The 22,731-nt window shown below is 29.7% G+C and overlaps 1 protein-coding gene across 1 annotated transcript in view; it reads right to left on the reverse strand.

The window, feature by feature from the left end:
• Positions 1 to 2,577: 2,577 nt before the first annotated feature.
• LOC107444519 (synaptopodin 2-like protein) overlaps positions 2,578 to 22,731 on the reverse strand; it is a 31,688-nt gene continuing 11,534 nt past the window's right edge. The window contains exons 3-6 of the mRNA XM_043045131.2: positions 21,807 to 22,152; positions 6,878 to 7,003; positions 5,473 to 5,690; positions 2,578 to 3,058 (exon numbers count right to left, since the gene is read on the reverse strand). Coding sequence (XP_042901065.1) covers positions 2,683 to 3,058; positions 5,473 to 5,690; positions 6,878 to 7,003; positions 21,807 to 22,152 — 1,066 coding nt within the window. The 3' untranslated portion in view covers positions 2,578 to 2,682. The remainder of the gene's footprint in view (positions 3,059 to 5,472; positions 5,691 to 6,877; positions 7,004 to 21,806; positions 22,153 to 22,731) is intronic.

Genomic DNA, 22,731 nt, shown 5'->3' on the forward strand with positions numbered 1-22,731 from the left:
ATTTTATTTTATAACCGTCGTTGAACAGCCGACCCAATTTCATGAGTTTACGACTACTAATGTTCAACTCCGTAGCCTTGTAATTTTGAACCAATCCAGAAGACAAGGAAACTCCTGGATCAGTACCCCCAGAGGTATTGATTTGTTGTGGGAACATGGAGGACTTTGAGACTCGACAGANTTTTTTTTTTTTTTTTTTTTTTTTTTTTTTTTTTTTTTTTTTTTTTTACAAATAATTTATTACCTAGACAAATTTGAATACGCTGAGAAAATAGGACTCCCAAACGTAAATATAAAATCAGTTCCCAATTTATCCTTCGTCACAAGAATTCGCAAAATATCTATACTAGCATTATATGTGTACCGTCATGTGGGGCTACTTTGTGCAGGATTTCGCAATTTTTGAACTTTGACATGTAAAAAAAAAAAAACTATGTTAATTCAAACTTTAGTAAAACTTATCGATATTATATTCATAACTGGACTCAGACGAGTGAATTTGATCAATATTGGCATTATTTGTATGTAATATTTACAAATAATAAGTCAAAACATACCTTGCACAAAGTAGCCCCCATGTGGGGCTACTTTGTGCAAGGTATGTTTTAACTTATTATATGTATTAACTTATTATAACCATGTGGGGGAACTGATTTTATTTTGCACTTACGACAATTGTTTTATCAACGTCTTAGGATTTCACAGCTAAAGTCTCCACGCACACTTTTCGACGTCCAGTGTTCTCGGAAAGTTGTTGACATTGGATAAGCAAAACACACTCTGAGATTGTTTTAAAATTCGAAAAAAAGTTTGTAGTAATAGAGGAGACTTCTATCTTCAAATTCCACACATTTTTAACTTGAAAAAAAAACATAATACTGAATAGCAACTCTTGAAAAGTGCCAAATTCGAATTTGCACAAAGTAGCCCTCACTGCACAAAGCAGCCCCACATGACGGTACCGTATTTTGTGTACTTTTGACTAAATAAACTTGCATAAGAAAATTTATGAAAATTTATAGAAAATTTTGTTTCCATATTTTAATATAAGACCTGTTACCAAGTGAGTTTCCCGATTCAAAAAATTATAAAAAATGTGCAAATGTGCATTTGTGTTAGCGCTATATCTGTAAGTGATTCCTTATTTTGGACTAAGTAAAAAAGAATTAATATTTCATGAAGATTACTTAACATTTTTGTAAAGAAAAATATAGCGGATTTTTTTAATATGATACCAGTTTCAAAAATATCTCTGCAAATACATATATATTAATTTGCAAATTCTTCATCATTATGTTAGCTTTACTCATAACGAACATAACTGCGTCGTGGGAATAGTTAAGAAAGATCACAACTTTTGAATTACTAAACTACGCAGTGGAGGAAACTAAGAAAGTTGTCACTACTTCCGGACTACTAAAATATCAAATTTCTCGATTATGGTAAACCGTGCGAAGGCCTTTTCTCTTCTTGTATGTGTCGAATGAGAGGAGTAATAAAATTTAACTACATACAGTTCTACATATTTAAAATTAATATAATTGTTTGAAATAAATTTTATTCTGGAATATTTTAATGAATTCTTTAATGTTCTTTTCAAAGATACTGGAGAAAGGGAGGTGTTTTACTTATACGTATTTCCTTAAAACGTATTTTTAGAAACATTACCAAAAATGAAGTAGAAAAAAATATATACGTAAGGATTAGCAAACTAAACGGAAGCTAAAATAAAATCATAAGCATTAATAGATTACTGTTGTAAAGGCTGTAACTGAAAATAGCAAAATCTGTTGAAAACGCTGGATGAAAACAAAAGATTTAAACTGCTATTGTTGGAAACACATTCAAGTTTCATCAAATTACCCAACCATGGCTAAGCACCTAGCCCCATTTTAGAGCTCTTGGTTTTTAACGGCCATGGTAGGAATGCTACGTAATTTTGGCAATGGTTAGGTCACGCGGACAAGACCTGAGCTTTTACCCCTCTCTCTAGACTTCTACACATCCACTTTCAGATTTAAAGTGCATCTTGCCGCGTATACGCGGATTTAGTTGGTCAGAATTGAGCCCACTACTCCCAGCTCTCCAACCAGCGATGTGAGCGATACCTTAACCGACTGCCCCACCGGAGAGCTGCAAGTTTCATCTGGCAATCAAACTGGTTTTCATGTTTTTATCCAACAGTCTGTTCTATTGAGTTGGTAGATTGCAACAGAATTTTCGTTTTTTCTCCTCTTAAACTATAATTTATAACCTATAGTGTTGTATATACGTCTGCTTCTGCACCCCAGAGCCCAAGGTCAAGAAAACTGAGCTGGGCACAGTAGTCCTTGGCCCTCTATGGGCTATCGCGCCGCTGAGTTTAGTTTTAGTGTTGTATATTTTTTAAAACTTTCGTTTACATAGATTCTAAAAATATACATCATAGTTGGTAATTGAGCTTACTACTGTATATTTTTAATTATACTACTTTTTTTTGTAAGTAAAATTTAGGAAATATCTTTGGATAATTTTTACGTACATACATCCAGTACATAATTGAATTACAGCGTGACATCTCCACAAATAAGCAACAACTTCAATATACACTGCCATATTTATTGATTCAAGTTTCAAAGAAGCATAAGGCACAACATGTGTATGAATAAAAACAACAAAAACATCTCAAAAGAGGAAAAAGAATCATGCCGTTTCAACTGCAGCAGGCGGATGCGCATACATAGCAGACATCAGCGTCTTAAAGCTTCCAGATTGGTGGATTATTTCCTTAGGACTTCCAAAAGCATTATTCCTATCTTGTTCAAAGGGCCTTGGGCCAGTAGGCTGAGGGCCCGGTCCTCGACGAGGCAAGGTAGGAGTTCTCACTTCTGGCAAAGGACTAGCAGATCTTTTTTCTTCTTCATGAATCATCTGGAACGTTGGTGATAACGTTATGTCCACAATGTTGGCTAATTTGGTTCCAGGTCTAGCGGGAGCCAGAGTTCCGGGTGTTCCAGGAGATAAAGGCCCGGACTGGTTAGCTGGGATTGCATTGTTTACAGCTAGTCGTGGCGGTTTTCTAAATTCAGAAATACAACAAAATATCAATGCTAATTTTATTAAAATAAAACGTCTTTAAAAATAAACAGCAAGTATGATAGTTTTGCTTTCATTATAATCATTTAATTTAATTTCCTGTGAATGAAATTTCGGCATTTTTTTCCTGTTTTTTTTAATGAAGTTATGTTATTTACCATAAACAAAAAATGCTTTATCCATACAAAAAAAAGTTTTTGTGGAAAAAAATTCACCAAGTTTCTTGTGATTATCACAAATATTTCGCTACTTAATGCTTTTGAAGTCTCGAATGTTTAATAAGGTAAATAAAACTTTTGTCGCCAGAAATGACGCTAACCAACAAAAATTGTGACCAAATTGGCGATGGTCTAGGAGAGTACTTTTCCCTTACCTGTAAGTTGTTATTCCGCACTCTTGAAATACGCTAAGTCGTTAATTTGGAAGAAAAAAAAATACTTACGGAATATTTATTTTCAAATATATACAAGAAACACATATTTTCATCTAAAGGACATTTTTCATGTTATGCAGGATTATTGCGATACGGACTTAGATTGGTATTCATTAAAACTTATATCTAAAAAAAAAAATTGAAAAAAAATTGGAACTTAACATTTTATTTTTATAATAGTAGTACTTTCTTTACGTCTGACTAAAGTTACGCAATGGGCTATTAGACATGATTTGAGAAACATCTTTGAAAATGATCCGAATAAATACAATTATGATCCTCTTTAGAGGGTATGGCTCTTCCGCTTTAGTGGTCAGAAAACTTGCGTGCAAAATCGATCACTTTGCGGAAGAACAATTTAACGAGGACCAATATCACGTGCCCTTGGACCATTCGCTGACAAATGAAAGTTGCCACCCACATGCTCACTGACCGCTGACGGTGATGCTTGATTCCATTGTCTACTTGGAATCACGTCTTCACGATTAGTCCACTGCGGGAAATTCTTTTTCGATGAAATGCTTGTTTAACGGTACAGTTAAAATTTCACCTCGGTTATGGATATTTCTTCTCGCTGTGTACTCTATTCAACAATAATTCACCGAGCACTGCAGAATTCCGATGTTCATATAAGAATTTAAAGAAATATTTTAAAAGCTGTTCTATACATATAGATTTTTAGACAATTTAAGATTATTTTTATTTATTAAAAAAGATATAGTAACACAAAAGACCAGTAGAAATTATTGACATATAAGTGAAGGAAAATTGTATTTGAACATCCTGGTCTGTGAAAATATTAATTCGTTTGCAATTTTCAAAAACAGTTAGTGAAATGCATAGTTAAAAACAGTTATACTCAAAATAGCTCTTTGCGAATGATCGGGATTTTTCATACTTTGTCACGATATTCGTATATATAGAAAAAAAAAAGAAGATTAGAAAAAAAGCATATCAATTAAGGAAAAATATATTTTAGCATCCTGGTTTATAAAAGTATTAATCAGTCTGTAAATTTTACAAATAGTTACTGATATGCATTGTGAAAAAAGTTACAATTTAAGCAACTTAGTTTAATGATTTGGATTTTTCATACTTAGTCACAATATTCGTAGTTTCAGTGCGTCGCCTAAGACATGCTAATTAATCAATGAAGAAAAAATTTTGATGTGCGAAATTCGATTTGTAATTTCTCCAACTAGTTTTTCAACCTTAAAATACGATTGGATTGAAGAATCAACCTCCGTCAGGTAAACCGGCTCCAATCCAGGATTTAGAAGAACGATTTTAGCCTCTAATAATGCTTTTACTTTTTATTCTTTTACATTGCAAAACGTGATTTTTTTGCTGCATTTTCCAGAGGATTTTCGTACATGCATCGAAGAGCCATTACATTATGACCACCCTTCATCTATAACAATGGGCTCGCCCAGGTTCTCATGGTTTCTCGCCCAGGAACAATGTTTTCATGAGGCACATAATCCCATAATCCTCATAGAACAATCCCTCACGTCTGTAAGCTACTACTTGAGCATAGTTGCAGACCAGGTTCACCCATTCATGGCTACAGTTCTTCCTGCGGGGGATGGTGTTTACCAACAGGATAATGCACCATGTCATAAGGGTCGAATCGTCGAGGAACATTCCAGTGACTTTCAAGTCATGTCTTGGTCCCCAAATTCACCTGACCTTAATCCAATAGAGGATTTGTGGTCCCACTTGGAAAACCAAATTCGTGCTGCCACGTAATGTGAGGGAATCGCAGGACCAGTTGTTGAGCGCTTGGTACCAGATACCTCAGACTACCTATCAGCACCTTGTGGAATCAATGCCACGGCGGGTGCTAGCAGTTTTGAGGGCTAAAGGTGTTCCTACATGTTATTAGCAGGGTGTTCATAATGTAATGGCTCTTCGGTGAATATAATAATTGGTATTGTTTGAAACTACAAATAGGAAAAACTCACGCAGGTGCTACGCCAGTCTGATCTTTGATCGTTTCATCGATATTTTTCTGAGAATAGAGGAACATTGGAGAATTATATTGGTGGTGGACAAGCTGAGCAGATTCGTTAAGATTGCGTTCGAAATTAAGAGCTCCTGGGTGAGGAGTTGGTGCTTGTGGTCGTCTACTGTAATGGCCTATGGAAGAATACGTTGGTGTAGGAAGAAGCCCGAATTTTGGCTGAAAAAAAAAGAGATAAGATACTAACTAATCTATCCAGTAAATTCAAAATCTCACAAAATTCATCATAATCCATAATTCATTAAACAATGAAATATTATATTTTTCTTTTTAAAAAAACTCTAATGATTTTTGGAAACCAATCAACTAGATGCAAGAGAAAATGCTTAATAGCCACCTGAAATCCACTAGCTTCAAATAATGGCAAAAATACTCGATTTTTGCTTTAAAAAAAATTGTATTCACTAATGCAATAAAATTTTCAAAGCGAAATTCAATTAATTCAATTTAATTAAATTTTCTCAGTTATTTTTTATTACAAAAGAAATTATAATTTTAAATATGCAGCATTTTTTTTCATGCGTAACGTAATTTTCTAGCGTATTTCTTCGCATTTTGGTCATGAAACAAAGTCCTCTGGACTCAAATAATAAGACATTTGTGTGTACTACAAAAAAATCTACTTTATTTTTTTCAATACACTCCATCAATTATTAAAACTAATCCACTAGATGTAAGAGAAAAAATGTTTAATAGTTCTTGAGATAGACCTAGTTTTAAATAATTGCAATCATTTTTATTTTTGTTCAGAAGAAATTAAATTTAAAAATGTGATGAAATTTTTCATTTTAAAAAGAAATTCAACTAATTAAATTTAATTAACTTCCCTCAGTTATTTTTTATACATACAGCATTTACAGCATTTTTTGCATAGTGTGGGATATTTTTTTATTGTGTATTGTCTTGCATTTTGGTCAAGAAACAAGATCCACTAGGCTCGAATAATAAGATATTTATATGTCATAAAATTATCCGAAATTCAACTTGAATTAAATTTCCTGCCTTTCTACTAATTTTTAATTGTAATCAAAAACTTCGATCAGAAGAGGGTAAATCCAATTGTTTCTTTAACCCTTAAAATGCATGCAAAAACAAAAAAAAATCTAAAAATATTATTTTTTCAGTGACAAAACCATATCAAATGTCGTCCAACATATTGGACGTTGCTTCTCAGTTGAATATTTATCACATAACCTATGAATTTTTAAGACATATTAATTACGTTCATAATTTTAAATTTTAATTGGTTTGTAAAACTAAATTTAAGGACGAAATCATTTGAAATCAACATTCTCTTTTTTAGCATTAATTTAAAGGATTTATTTGCTTTAAATTGTTTTACTTACGGTAGTAGGTTGAATAGTAGACCTTCCTTTCCAATTTGGGTCATGCACGTGCCTTAAATATGAACCCATTGGTATATCATGCCTTGTTTTAGGCCCAGGTGCTATTAAGGGTAATGTTCTATAGCCCTGGAAAAAGAATAAAACTACGTGATTTATCAAATCATAAATAATAGCAACTTCAACGAGAAAAAATCCAAATATTTATTTTAAAACTTAAACTAATTAGATACTTGCAACTTGAGAAAAAGAATACGTGATAAGGCCTAATCATGTGATTTAAATCACATAGTTGTGCCCAATCATGCGGTTGTGCTTGATGGGTTAATCCCACATCAATTAGGTTGGTTTATTATCACGCTGAATCAATTTTCGTACCAGATTTAATTGAATACCTATAAGCCACGTCACGTGTATATATGTCGATCTTGATTGGCTTCTGAATCGAGGCATAAACGAATACCCATTATTTATAAGCGATAACGTGCCTTGCAAGTATTAAAATGAAAAAATTTGCTGGTGACTAGAACTTTAACCTGAGATTAACTTTGATGCGTAATTCAATTGGTTTCATATCATACTTTCATATATATACTAAACTCTAGGAACACTAAAGACAGTAACAAGTTTGAGTTGTTTGAATTCCAGCTTTATAAATTTCAAACAAAAGTTCAATAATCATCATAAAACATTATATTAAAATTATATCAATAATTAATAACATTTCATTGATAAAATAGCAATTGCAAATGTGAAGAGCTTATTTATCAATTTCTGATATTAACTTAATTTTAATTCTACCATTCCAAATTTGGAATAAAATTTTGATAATGAAGTTAAAACTAATAGTGCATTTTAAATATCATATAAATATGCAAACATTTTTCCCTTTAATATTAAAAGTGTGTATTTCAGAACAGTTATATTTAAAATTATAATATTACCCTAAATTATTAGAACAATCTCTTTTTGTAATCTTTAAAACAGTAAGAGAAATAGTGATTTTAATTAATTTATGATGAAAAATTGTTTAATTATAAGACCTGAATTTTGATGCATGTTAATTTTTATACATATAAAATTATATATTCATATTAAATAAGCAAATTAATTAGTAAATCAAAAATCCTTTTTTCATTCTTAATTTCAATATAATTTTTTAAAACAAAATGCATTTTATTTAATAGAAAAAAGTTACATGCTTTTTGATTATTACTTGTGTACATAATTATACCAATAATTATTTGTGTACAAATAAGAATAATAATCTGAAAAATCGGAACATGAAAATTCAGAGTAAAAACAAATTATATAACAATATTACTTCATGTAAATATAAGAAAACAGAATTAGTTAATCGGAAATTCTTTTTTTCATCCTTTATTTCAATATAATTTTTTAAAACGATATATACATTTTATTTGTTGTGGAAGGAATAGTTATAATGGATTTTTTATTATTATTATTATTATGACTACTAATTTCATTGTTATTATTATGATTATTAATTTCATTGTTTTTATTATGACTATTGGTTTTATTATTATTATTTAATAGAAAAAAGTTACATGCTTTTTGATTATTATTTGTGTACATAATTAGACCAATAAGTATTTGTGTACACATAAAAATAATGATCTGAAAAATCAGAGCATGAAGAATCAGAATAAAAAAAAATTTAAAAAACAATATTACTTTATGTAAATATTAAAAAACAGAATTAGTTAGTAGTAAATTCTTTTTTTCATCCTTTATTTCATTATAATTTTTTGAAACGATATATACAATGGAATTTTTTTTATTATTGTTTTTATGACCATTATTTTCTTTTGCTATTATTATGACTATTAGTTTTATTATTATTATTACTATTATTATGACTATTAGTTTTATTATTATTATTACTATTATTACGACTATTAGTTTTATTATTATTATTACTATTATTATAATCATTATTATTATTATTATTGTTATAACTTTTTCTCTCCAGAAATTCACATATATTCATTTCGTCTGTCCTTCAAACAAGTGTGGAATTTTGATTCTATGAACTGAGTGCCAAGTCTTCAACAGTCATTTTCAAGACATAATAAAAATATCCATAAATTCTTTAACACTCCAGAGAAGATTTTGACTCGAAGGCAGCCAAAAATAACGCCATTCCTCCTCTCTGCTTTCAAGAATCTAAAATAAATAATTCAAACAAAAATACTGACGCCAAACGGACCATTTAATTTCCACCTTCTAACAGGAAAGAGAACTATGAGAAAATTATTGCATATGCGTGATGGTGGATAATTATTTTAAGTATAAAAGGTAATGAGCATAACGGATCATTCTTTAAGAATGTATTTATAACTTTCTTTTTTGAAATAGATACTTATAAGTAATACTACAACAATGAATATTTCCAGTTTGTAATCTATGGGGTAACTGGATGCTTGCAACGCGCGAAGAAGTGAAGTTATTATGTCTTACCATGTGAATAAAATCAGACTTAATTGGATACCTGTCAGCGACGTCACACGTGCGTGTTGAATTTGATTGGTTTCTGAATCGACAAATCCTACAATTTACCCACGATGACGTCAACTGGAGATATTCAATTGCACTGCCGGAAATTTTAATGTCTCTTAACACCAAAAATGATGGCAACAATTTTAAGTTAAAAATTGTATGGAGAAGCAACAGGGATGTTAATATAAATTACTTTTGATGTAAAGTAGTTATCTCCATTTTCGGTGTCCACAGTAACGCTAAAATTTATAATATCATTAAGATATGATGCACAAAAGAGTTAGCAAAGTTTTTTCCCGATACATTAACGCGTGTGTGTCGAATTTGATTGGCTTCTGAATCGACAAATGCTACAATTTACCCACGATGACGTCAATTGGAGATATTCAATTGCACTGCCAGAAATTTTAATGTCTCTTAACACCAAAAATGATGGCAACAATTTTAAGTCAAAAATTGTATGGGGAAACAACAGGAATGTTAATTTTAATTACTTTTGATGTAAAGTAGTTGTCTCCATTTTCGGTATCCAGTAACTGTAAAATTTGAAATATCATTAAGATATGATGCACAAAAGAGTTAGCAAAGTCTTTTTTTCCCTATACATTGACACGTGTGTGTCGAATCAGGGCTAAAGAGAATAGAAGGGCTGGTTCACTCCTTTGAAGTATCTCTCGCCGCGCCGATCCTCCGACGTCACTCTAGTGACGTCACTTTGGCGCAAAGCTCGCACTTTTACTTCAAGAACGGAGCGTTTGGCCTTACTAGCTCTAACTAATATTGGATCATTTCTTTTTGCGAGATATTCTAAGACATTTGTTATTTTCTATAATGACTTTCCTCAGTTTTTGCAGTGAATTTACAAGAATTTAAAACTATTATCGAAATGCCAGTTTGCGCGATTGCAACTTGCAAAAATTCTGATATAAAAACAAAAGGAAAAAGTATAATTTTTCGCGTGTTCCCTAAAGTAAATGAACAACTATGTAAAGAATGGATTCCGAAATGACACAGTTAATATAAAACAGCAATACGTTTATTCTGTCGTAAAGAACTTTTATAAAAATTCATTATCTAAATAGAAACCGCCTCGTTACTTCATAAAGAAAGGCAGGTGAAAAGAATTAAAAAATAGATAAAGTCAAAGAAAATTAAAATGTAAGTAAAAAGTATAAATAAAATATATAGTATATAGTTGAAATTCTCCTAATTTCATAACATATTTTTTAATGTAGTTATTCTAAATATTTATGATTTTTTTTAAAAATTATATTCTCTTCAATTTAAATATCTATAAATTATATCATCATAAATTTAAATGTCTATAAACAATTGTAAAATTTCTAATTTCATCATGAATCTAAATTATTATTTTGTTTCAGTAATTAGCGTTTAAGGTTGATGTTTCCTAATGATTAAGTATGAACAAATTGCTATTAACGACATATTTTGAAATCAGGGATTCTAAATTTAACTTAACTTATCGTTATAAATGAGTATGTAGATAAAAAAAGTGTCGATATATGCCTTCATTTTTCTTAATAGTTAAAGTTAAAACTGAACTATCGTGTCAGTATTTATCGTGTCATTTTCACCAACTAGCAAAACATTTTTATAAGTTTAAAATGGTATTTTTTTTAATATAATAACCAAGAAAGTTTTTTTTTTGAACTATGTTTATGAACAGAAATAATGTGTTAATTACGTATTGAAGGTTAATAACCAGAAAAAGTCTAAGTTATTTTTACAAAGAGAAAGATGCGAAGTTATCATATCTTTGCTCGCGATCTCCGAGATCTGTGGACACAGTGACGTCATGAGGAGGGAAATCGTAGCTTCAGCTCTAAGAGCGGAGTGAACTAGCCCTTCCAATCTCTTTAGCCCTGGTGTCGAATTTGATTGGCTTCTGAATCAACAAATGCTGCAATTTACCCACGATGACGTTAATTACGGGTATTTAATTGCGCTGTAAAAAAATTTAGTGCTTCGTAACACCAAAAATAATGACAACAATTTTACGCCTAAAAATGTGTGGGAAACAGCAGGAATGTTAATTTTAATTAACTTAGATGTAAAGTAGTTGTCCCCATTTTCGATGTCCAGTAATACTAAAATTTAATATATGATTAAGATATAATGCACAAAAGTGTGAGCAAAGTTATTTTTTGCGATACAATGACAAATTGCAGCTACGATAACGAAACACTCAAGAGAAAGAAATCTTTGCTTAAGATGCATACACACAAATTGTTAAAATAAAATTTATTTTCAAAATCCACATACGCATTCTACAGAGAGCATGTTAATATGATTTCAAATTAGGCTTAAAAAACAGAAGCTACTGGAAATTAAATATTATTAAATAATTTAATACGTTATATTTTACTGTTAGTTTTACCAAAATCATTACCGAAGTGCTTATGTAAAAATTATCAAGATTTTTTGTGTTCCAATACAGCCAGAAAAAATTTAAATTTTACCTATTTTTGTAGTTTTAAACATACTTCTTTTCACAGTGTAAAAATACAAAGTGTTTTGTAAAATCTGCCTTTAATATAGAATAAGTCTTTAGAATAAAGTCGAAAAGTAATAACGTAATCACATTAGAAATCGCAAATTCATATTTAAGAGACGAAAAAGCAATAATGATATCAGAATCTATCGAATCAAATTTGTAGAGAACATAAATAAAAACATCAAAATTTTCGATCTCTGATGTATGTATTTTTTTTTTACTTGAGTTCAGATAAAGATTTTTAAAATACATATAAACGGTGGCTATTGTGGAACAACTTGCATATTCAATTTATTTGGTTAAATTATATTATTTTGGAACCTATCCACAGGGATCTAAATAAATTTATAGACGTTTACTATTATTGCTAATATAATAACATTGCTGGCATACAACTTCATGCTTTACCATCAATACAAACAGTGGCGGCTAATTTTTTTAGCAGTGGCTATAAGTATACAGGGCAATCTTTATGAAATATTTTTTTCAACAGATTCTCACAATAAATTCTTATGGGTACCCGCTATCATACGAAGAAAGATAAACTAAGAAAGGTCGAACGCGAAAAATGTGCACGAAAAATGATAAAAAATTTGAATCTTTATTTATATTTCTTTTTTTTATCCTTATAGTTTCCCCATATTTTTGAAAAAAAAATTGTGCAGATAAAGCTTTTGCTCCCAGTTGTAAAGTGAGGTTCACATTTGTTCATCAGAAAGTTATTTAATGAATATTTTTACTAATTAACTGAATGCTTGAAATATTTTAGGACTATCTTATTTCTTTTAGAATGAAGTACGCAATTTTTGTGACATAGTTTGAAAAATACTTGTTTAAAAATTACATTTGCTTCAAAAATGTACGAACTTGAAGTAACAGTTTACACGTTCCAAAAGCTCGAAAATAGGCACCCCTTTTCAAGACTTGCCAGGCGTGTACGAGAACAAACAAAAGTGATTAGAAATTTAAAACTTAAAGTTTCCAGTGAAAAAAGAAAAAAGAAAATGCGAAACAAAACTAGAAAAACCACAGAATCCGAGAGAGAAAAAATGTTAAACAGAACAAAAGAAAAAAAAAGTGACCGAAATGGCAAATGCTGGGTAAAATGCATTTCCACTCGCTATCGAGAGTTTGTAAGGAGCTAATGTCGTTAGCAAGGGAATCAGCATTCATATGAATAAAACAAGATTCCAAGGTATCAAGATGAGCTGTTGTGACTGGGGTGTAAATAATTTTGGCTTAGTTGAAATTAAATTTACAATGTGCAGAATCCAACAATATAACAATATGCAACACTTTTACGATTTCCGGTATTATTTTTGATCGTTTGAAGCATGTTGACTGTTCTTTCAAACATGCATATTTTTTAAGCGTATAGAGATTTTAATCAAAAGATATATCTTATCGTTTCAGTTTCTTGAGATTTTTTATTCAGTTTGAAAATATAAGTGAAATGGTAAATAGTTTTCGAATACTTTACGTTACGAATGGTTCGAATATTTTAATATCTATTAAAATCAACTTATATTAGAATTTGAAATTTGATATTATGTAGCTTAACGTGATGAAAAATAATTTTACGTAATAAAAATCCAATATTTTCGATTATTGTTTTATTAAAGAATAAATAATAATAAATGTTCCATTAAAATATTATTTTTAGATGAGTTTTTTTTAGTAAAAAAGAAAACCTACACAATAAGGTGCAAAACAATTTTGTTTTCTATAACGAATAATTTCAAATAATCAAATAAATGTTAAGAAAATCTAACACTGAAGTGATTGCCCTAACTTCTGACTCGAAGCTATGATTTCAAGTTAATGAGTACCCTACCTAAAGCCGAGTTTCAGATAATGGCAAAAAAAAAGCTTTTTTTAATGAAAACATTTAGCTTAAAGGAGTTTAAAGAAATATTTAGCTAAAGTAAAATCATAAACGCGATAAAAAATTCCAATTACTTATTACTTAAATCTAATATTTTTCAATTATTATTAATTGTTGAATAAAATAATTATTAGTTTTTAACTATTATAAAACTGTCCGAAAGTTTTCTCACATTTCTTACGATTTTTTTTTTGTTGTAATCAAAAATTCTGACTAACAAGGATAAAAGCAATTACAATTTTACATAGAAAATTGCTTTGTGAAATTTTGCAACCAGAAAAATAATCTTACGATATTATTTCTTAAGAAACAAAACTGTATCAAATATTGACCCATGTATTTACCTCTTTAACGCAGAATTTTTTTAAACATATTTTTAAACTTTTTCTCTTTATTTTATATTAATTTAGGTCTAAATAAGTCAAAAATACGACAATTTATTTTTTTCATTTCATATTTAATGTCATATTTATTAAGAAATACAGCCGGAAATACCGGTGTCTTTTTCTGCGTTAAAAGCAAATTCTTTCGAATACGACTCACTTAAAAACAATAATTTTTCAAATATGCAGTTTTTTAGATCTAAGAAAAACAGTTATTCAACATTGAACTTTCTTTAATTTACAAAATGAATTATTGATAAATTTTTNATTCTTTAACACTCCAGAGAAGATTTTGACTCCGAGGCAGCCAAAAATAACGCCATTCCTCTTCTCTGCTTTCAAAAATATAAAAGAATTCAAACAAAAATACTGACGCCAAGCGGACTATTTAATTTCCACATTCTAACAGGAAAGAAAACTATGAGAAAATTATTACATATGTGTGATGGTGGATAATTTGGCAAATATTCTAAGCATAAAAGGAAGAGAGCACAACGGATTATTCTTTAAAAATGTATTTATAACTTTTTTTTCTTTTTTGAAATCGATGCTTATAAGTAATAAAACAACAATGAATATTTCCAGTTTATAATCTATGGGGTAATCGGGTGCTTGCAACTCGAGAAGAAGTGAAGTGATTATGTCTTATCATGTGATTAAAATCAGACTTAATTGGATACCTGCAAGCGACGTCACACTTGTGTGTCAAATTTCATTGGCTTCTGAATCAACAAATGCTAAAATTTACCCAGGGTGACGTCACTTACAGGTGTTCAATTACGCTGAAAAAAAATTTTAGTATTTCTTAACGCTGAAAATGATGGCAACAATTTTACCCCCAAAAATGTGTGTGAAGCAACAGGAATGTTACTTTTAATTACTTCTGGTGTAAAGTAGTTGTCCCCAATTTCGGTGTCCAATAACACTAAAAATTACTAGAACAATTAGATATGATGCACAAAAGACTTAATAAAGTTTTTTTTTACGATACAATGACAAGATACTGCTATGAGAAAGAAACACTTACTGGAAAGAAATGTTTGTTTAGGATGCGTACACACAAATTGTTAAAGCAAAATTTGTTTTCAAATTCAACATACGCATACTACATAGAGTATCTTAATACGAATTCAGATTATTCTTAGCAAACTAGAAGCGATTGGAAACTAAATATTATGAAGTTATTTAACACAGACATTTGAAAATAAAAATATAATTATCTTTATTACACAACTAAAATCATGCATCAATTTTTTAACGACGAACTCTTTTTGCTGTGACAGCATGCAAAACAACAACCAACTCACTCGACTTTTCATATTCGATTGCAAGAAAATCTTCTAACGATATTTACTGTATGCAAAATTGTTGTTTTGGAAGCAAAAATAATTCATGATTGGTAAGATGAGTGTCAACTTGGTGTAAAAGTAAATTTTATCGAATAAATAGTTCTTATGCCATGTATTATGATAAAATTATCAAACTTCATCACATTTACCAAATTTTATCACGCATTATAAAGTTATATTTTATTGTTAATTTTGCCAACATTACTAAAGCGCTTTGGTAAAAATTTCGATCCCTGATGTATGTATTTTTTTTTACTTGATTTTAGATAAGGATTCTTGAGATACATCTAAATGGTGGTTATTAAGGAACAATTTGCATATTTAATTTATTTAGTTAAATCAAATTGTTCTGGAACATATCCACAGGGATGGTAGTTAATAAATTTACTGTTACTGCTAACATAATAACATTGATAATATGTAACTTCATGCTTAGCCATCAATACAAACAGTGGCGGCAATTTTTTTTTTATTAGTAGCTATAAGTATATAGGTTAATCTCCATTAAGTATTTTTTAAGCAGATTCTCACCAAGTTCTTATGGATATCCGCAATCATATGAAGAATGATAAACTAAGACTAGTCAAACAAAAAATGCGCACTAAAAATGATAAAAAATTTGAATCTTTATTTATATTTCTTTTTTTTATCCTTATAGTTTCCCCATATTTTTGAAAAAAAAATTGTGCAGATAAAGCTTTTGCTCCCAGTTGTAAAGTGAGGTTCACATTTGTTCATCAGAAAGTTATTTAATGAATATTTTTACTAATTAACTGAATGCTTGAAATATTTTAGGACTATCTTATTTCTTTTAGAATGAAGTACGCAATTTTTGTGACATAGTTTGAAAAATACTTGTTTAAAAATTACATTTGCTTCAAAAATGTACGAACTTGAAGTAACAGTTTACACGTTCCAAAAGCTCGAAAATAGGCACCCCTTTTCAAGACTTGCCAGGCGTGTACGAGAACAAACAAAAGTGATTAGAAATTTAAAACTTAAAGTTTCCAGTGAAAAAAGAAAAAAGAAAATGCGAAACAAAACTAGAAAAACCACAGAATCCGAGAGAGAAAAAATGTTAAACAGAACAAAAGAAAAAAAAAGTGACCGAAATGGCAAATGCTGGGTAAAATGCATTTCCACTCGCTATCGAGAGTTTGTAAGGAGCTAATGTCGTTAGCAAGGGAATCAGCATTCATATGAATAAAACAAGATTCCAAGGTATCAAGATGAGCTGTTGTGACTGGGGTGTAAATAATTTTGGCTTAGTTGAAATTAAATTTACAATGTGCAGAATCCAACAATATAACAATATGCAACACTTTTACGATTTCCGGTATTATTTTTGATCGTTTGAAGCATGTTGACTGTTCTTTCAAACATGCATATTTTTTAAGCGTATAGAGATTTTAATCAAAAGATATATCTTATCGTTTCAGTTTCTTGAGATTTTTTATTCAGTTTGAAAATATAAGTGAAATGGTAAATAGTTTTCGAATACTTTACGTTACGAATGGTTCGAATATTTTAATATCTATTAAAATCAACTTATATTAGAATTTGAAATTTGATATTATGTAGCTTAACGTGATGAAAAATAATTTTACGTAATAAAAATCCAATATTTTCGATTATTGTTTTATTAAAGAATAAATAATAATAAATGTTCCATTAAAATATTATTTTTAGATGAGTTTTTTTTAGTAAAAAAGAAAACCTACACAATAAGGTGCAAAACAATTTTGTTTTCTATAACGAATAATTTCAAATAATCAAATAAATGTTAAGAAAATCTAACACTGAAGTGATTGCCCTAACTTCTGACTCGAAGCTATGATTTCAAGTTAATGAGTACCCTACCTAAAGCCGAGTTTCAGATAATGGCAAAAAAAAAGCTTTTTTTAATGAAAACATTTAGCTTAAAGGAGTTTAAAGAAATATTTAGCTAAAGTAAAATCATAAACGCGATAAAAAATTCCAATTACTTATTACTTAAATCTAATATTTTTCAATTATTATTAATTGTTGAATAAAATAATTATTAGTTTTTAACTATTATAAAACTGTCCGAAAGTTTTCTCACATTTCTTACGATTTTTTTTTTGTTGTAATCAAAAATTCTGACTAACAAGGATAAAAGCAATTACAATTTTACATAGAAAATTGCTTTGTGAAATTTTGCAACCAGAAAAATAATCTTACGATATTATTTCTTAAGAAACAAAACTGTATCAAATATTGACCCATGTATTTACCTCTTTAACGCAGAATTTTTTTAAACATATTTTTAAACTTTTTCTCTTTATTTTATATTAATTTAGGTCTAAATAAGTCAAAAATACGACAATTTATTTTTTTCATTTCATATTTAATGTCATATTTATTAAGAAATACAGCCGGAAATACCGGTGTCTTTTTCTGCGTTAAAAGCAAATTCTTTCGAATACGACTCACTTAAAAACAATAATTTTTCAAATATGCAGTTTTTTAGATCTAAGAAAAACAGTTATTCAACATTGAACTTTCTTTAATTTACAAAATGAATTATTGATACATTTTTGAATATGAATAAAAAAAAATTTTTTTCAAGCAACTTTTTTTGTATTTTATATTTTAGTACAAATAAAATTCCGATACTCTAATAGATATTTTTAATAGCTATTAAATTGTTTTTATAATTAAAAGTATCAAAAAATATTTTTGCATGTAATTAGAATGTCAGAAAAAACATGTAAAAAGGACATCGGTCTCCCATGTGCGTCAAAGGGTTAAAAGCTGAAACTAAAGAGAATATTCTAAAAGCACTATTTGATAATTGGACCCATAGGTATCTATTTATGCATTTCTTTTTATGGCAGCTATTTTCTCCTGTCTTGAAAGAAGCTATTCATGGGAAATTATATTTGTCAACATTATATCTTGTTGGGCGAAAATGTAAAATACGTTGGCATTTAACAACTTCTCACTGTAGTTCTCAGACTTCATCTTATCAGCTTAAATGAAGTTGGCATGTTGTCAGCTATCCATCACTTCAACTGATTTGGGATAACTTGTTTCAAACCGTGAAATTAAGGAGATGACTTGAATGATTTCGCAATTTCTGTTTGACTTGTAAATGAAATTCGTTGGTCTTTCGGTTTGTTTAAATGAAAACTGACAAAGACTTGAAAACTGACAAAAGACTTGAAAACTGACAAAGAAAAATTTGCAAGTAGGGGAGAGTGGGGTCAATTGTAACAGGGTACGATTGTAATAGAGCAAAAATTTCGAGTGTCGTGTTCTAGATTTGGTTCCTAGGTGGCGCACAAGGTGTATTTAATAAATCTACATGTACACCCCTGCTGGCAACCATTTTTATGTACTTTTGAAAGAGTTACATCACAAAAGATATTTTCACGCTACGTAAGTACTTTTTTTGGTATTAGAATATTATATTGTAACAAAGTAATTTTGTTTAAACAAATAAAAATTATTAACCGAATATGTAAGTGGACACCTTAATTAACATTTAAAAAAAAAAAGATTAGTTTTGTTAATTAACTAGCATTGTTTTTAACAAATGAAGCTGAAATGGCGTCTTGGGGACGATTGTAACAATAAGTAAAGGGACGATTGTAACAGCTGAAAATAAATAATCTTATGTTTACAAACCATTACTTAACTCTTTAAGAACCACCAATAGTTTCCTATATCATTTATATTATGTTGCATGTGCATTATTTTATTTGTCACCTTTCACAGCATAAATTAAAATTTTTAACCCCTTAAAGTTAAAAGTTTAACCCTTTAGGTCTCTGCTCATTATTATTTTTACTCCTAAAATATCACTACTATTTTGATCAATAAAAAAATATATCACAACTATGATAATATGTATAATTAACTATGTTTTAGTTGAATTTATGAACTGTTACAATTGACCCCGTAAGTGGGGACAATTGTAACAAGTGCACGACTGTCAAAAATTGTTAATAACTAATATAATAACATTTAAAATCAGGTATTTATTTTTTTTTCTAGTAGAGGATAGTCTACTTTACTCGTCTGTCAATTAATACTAATAATATATTGGATTTTTTGTTAGTTAAAAATAGTTAAGTAAAAAATGTTGCAATTGACCCCACTCTCCCCTGCTAATTTTAAATTCATAAGAAAAATCTATTTGAAATAGAAGAATTCTTGAAAGCTCGGTAGTTTGGATTCAATTCTCGGGAACATTTCTACACTCCCCTCAGCCATCGACGTTTGAGCCCAGCATCTGAATTTATTTGTTTTACTGAGAAAGAAAACAAAGATTAGATCATCAGAGTTTATTTTTACCTTTGACGACTTCGTGGATCCTTTTTAAAAGCAAGAAAATATTTAAATAATTTTCTTCGTTTGAAAACCATTTTTTGTTGTTTTTTCGTGCGGATATTTCATCAAATTGAGGAAACAACTGCCTTCTCTTTTTCAGGGGATGACAGGAAGACTGACTTCGAAAAAATCTGCAAGCGCTAATTGAAAATTCTCAGAATAAATCTGTTTGAAATAGAACAATTCCTGAAATCGCGGTAGTTCGTATTCGATTCTCGGGAACATTTCTACATAACATAAGTATTCGCAATCTTTCTTCATTGCAAAGGGCTAAAAAAGGAATTTTTTTTGTGAACAAAGAGAGAAACTTTCTCTCCGATTTCTGCAGTGGAACCTTTATTAACTTTCGCCATTTTCATTTTTTGTTCGACGTTTGAGCATAGTATCTTTATTTATTTGCTGACTAAATAAGAATCCTGAGATTAGACTATCAGATTTTATTTTTACTGTTGATAATTATTTGGATGCTTTTCAAAACCAAGAAAATATTTAAGAAATAATTTTCGTTTTATTGAAACCGATTATTGATTTATTTCATCAAATTAAGGAAAAAGTTTCTCTTTCTTAGAGGATTCTCATAATGCACATCAATAACGCATGAGTAAATAAGCAGTTATGCATTTTTAAGAAATTTCGTTCAGTTAAAAAATCATGAAAATTTGTAAGAAAACAGTTATTTAAAAAAAACGAGAGATAGAACTTAAAGGTGACTTAATGTTCAAAAATGGCTTTTGAGAATATAAGAACGAAGTCTTATTCTAATCTAATCGAATGAAATCTAATCTTTGTTCTGAAATCTTTAGTTATTAAATACAACATTTCAACTATATCGGTCGAATAGCTCTGGAGAAATGAATGAATTTAATAAATGAGTTTTTCAAAATTTGATTACTCAGAAACTATTCAATAGATTACGCTCCCATTTTATATTTTTCCATTTAAAACTGCACTTTTTAAAATTAAGTAAAAATTTGTATGTGTTACATCAGATTCATAGTGATCACTCTCTTTGTTCACTCCAAATGCTAATTACATTAGACAATTATTTAGATAGATTGATTAAATGAGCAATAAACTAGCAGCTACTTGTTGATTGGAATGAGTAATTATTTAATTCGATAATTACATAACTAAATGAATAATTCAGCTCTTAGTAAACAGTAATCGTCTTGAGGAAATCTGTTAGAGCAGGTGGAAAAGTCTTCAGCATTTTTAGTTAGTCCGCCACTTTTAAAGGTTATCAAAACGGTCCCAGATACTTTTAGGTCAATTATAAATTAGATCATTCTTTACTCAATTATAGGCTCATGCAAATATCTTCTTCAAAGGTTTAGTGCAATTAGCCTAAGAAAACTCAATCGAATTGCTACGTTATTCTTTGCAATTTCTGAATTAGCCTAAATTTATGTGAGTTGAATATAGAAAAAGAAACTTAAAAACATCAGGCAGCTTAAACTTTTCTAATAATTCAACTCTTTTCAAACATTAGTCGTCCTTTTGCATTGAGTCAGAGTAGTTGGAAAAGTCTTCTAGTTAGTCCACCACTTTTAAGGCTTATGAAACCGAGTCCAAATAAATTTAGGCTAATTAAAAATTAGATCGCTCTTTCCTAAATTATAGGCTTATTGTAAAAAAGCCTTATTGTAAATATCTTCATTTTGTGCTGTAAATATCTTCAGGGTTTATTGCAATAAGCTTAAGCAAATTCAATCTGATTGCAATTTCCTAGTTAGCATATCTGCATGTGAGCCGATTGTAAAAAGCCTTAAAATGTCAGTAAGATGAGAATTTTCCGATTAGTCTGTCTTATTGCAAAATAAGTGTGATATTTACAAAGAATGTTTTTGTTTTTCTCAAACTATCCCTTCGTAACATATGTAATTTTTTTACAGTTAGTTTTGTTATGTTAAATTGTGCAGCTTACTTGATTAACTATGGCATCTTTTTCTTTATATTTTTCTATTTTATAATCTAAAAACTCAGCATCCGCTTGACTCTTAGGAGTTGGGAAAAATCCTCCTATAGGAGTAGGATCTAGGATTGGAGTAGTTGGCAGTGGAGAAAAGCAGTAGGTTTTAGCTGGTGTTGGTGTCGTCCTTGCTGGCTGTGGAGTGTACCTCGGTGGGGACATCGGCTGAAACATCGGTGCTGCTTTCGGAAGCGTTCGGGACGATTCGGTTTCTCGCAAAAGCTTCGCATACGGATGCATTCCGTCGACTGTGGGCAAAGGACTTATCGGTGTCGTCGGTGTTTGTGGTGCTCCAGGTAACCTGTAACAAATATATTTATTTCAAAAAAATACAACTCTTATTAATTTCTATCATAAGTAAATAAGGTTAATGTGAGAATGAAAATGTGATATAGTTGGAAACAAAAAAGTTTAATAATTATTTTAGATACGCTGTAAGACTTTTCATTCTAAAATTAAGGTAAAATAGTCGAAAGCAGCCCGTCTATCCAATTAACTGTAAAGTTTAGCGAAAAGAACAGTTTTTTCCTTTACGGTTTTAAAACTGATTAGAACTAGTATAGTTTTAAAAAAAACATGGATTCGATTACTATATATTTCTTTTAACCATTTACAGCTAGTATGTTTTTAAAACCATAGAAAAGAAATTTAATTGGACGTAAGAGCAAGGCTTTTCGTTTGGTAATGGGCATTGGAGTAGGTTGAGTTGTGATTTAGCAAATGAACTGTGGAACGGGGTTTGATTTATTTATATGGCTGTTTCACCTAGTGTAAGAGATGGGAAATACTAGGCTTTATGCAACTGCCATACATGCGTGAAAGAGAGTATCGTGTTCTAATAGTTCAGAGTCATAAATTGGGGAATGCAGGACAGTGTAAA

The sequence above is a fragment of the Parasteatoda tepidariorum genome, chromosome 10 (assembly GCF_043381705.1).
Source record: "Parasteatoda tepidariorum isolate YZ-2023 chromosome 10, CAS_Ptep_4.0, whole genome shotgun sequence".
Taxonomy (NCBI): domain Eukaryota; kingdom Metazoa; phylum Arthropoda; class Arachnida; order Araneae; family Theridiidae; genus Parasteatoda; species Parasteatoda tepidariorum.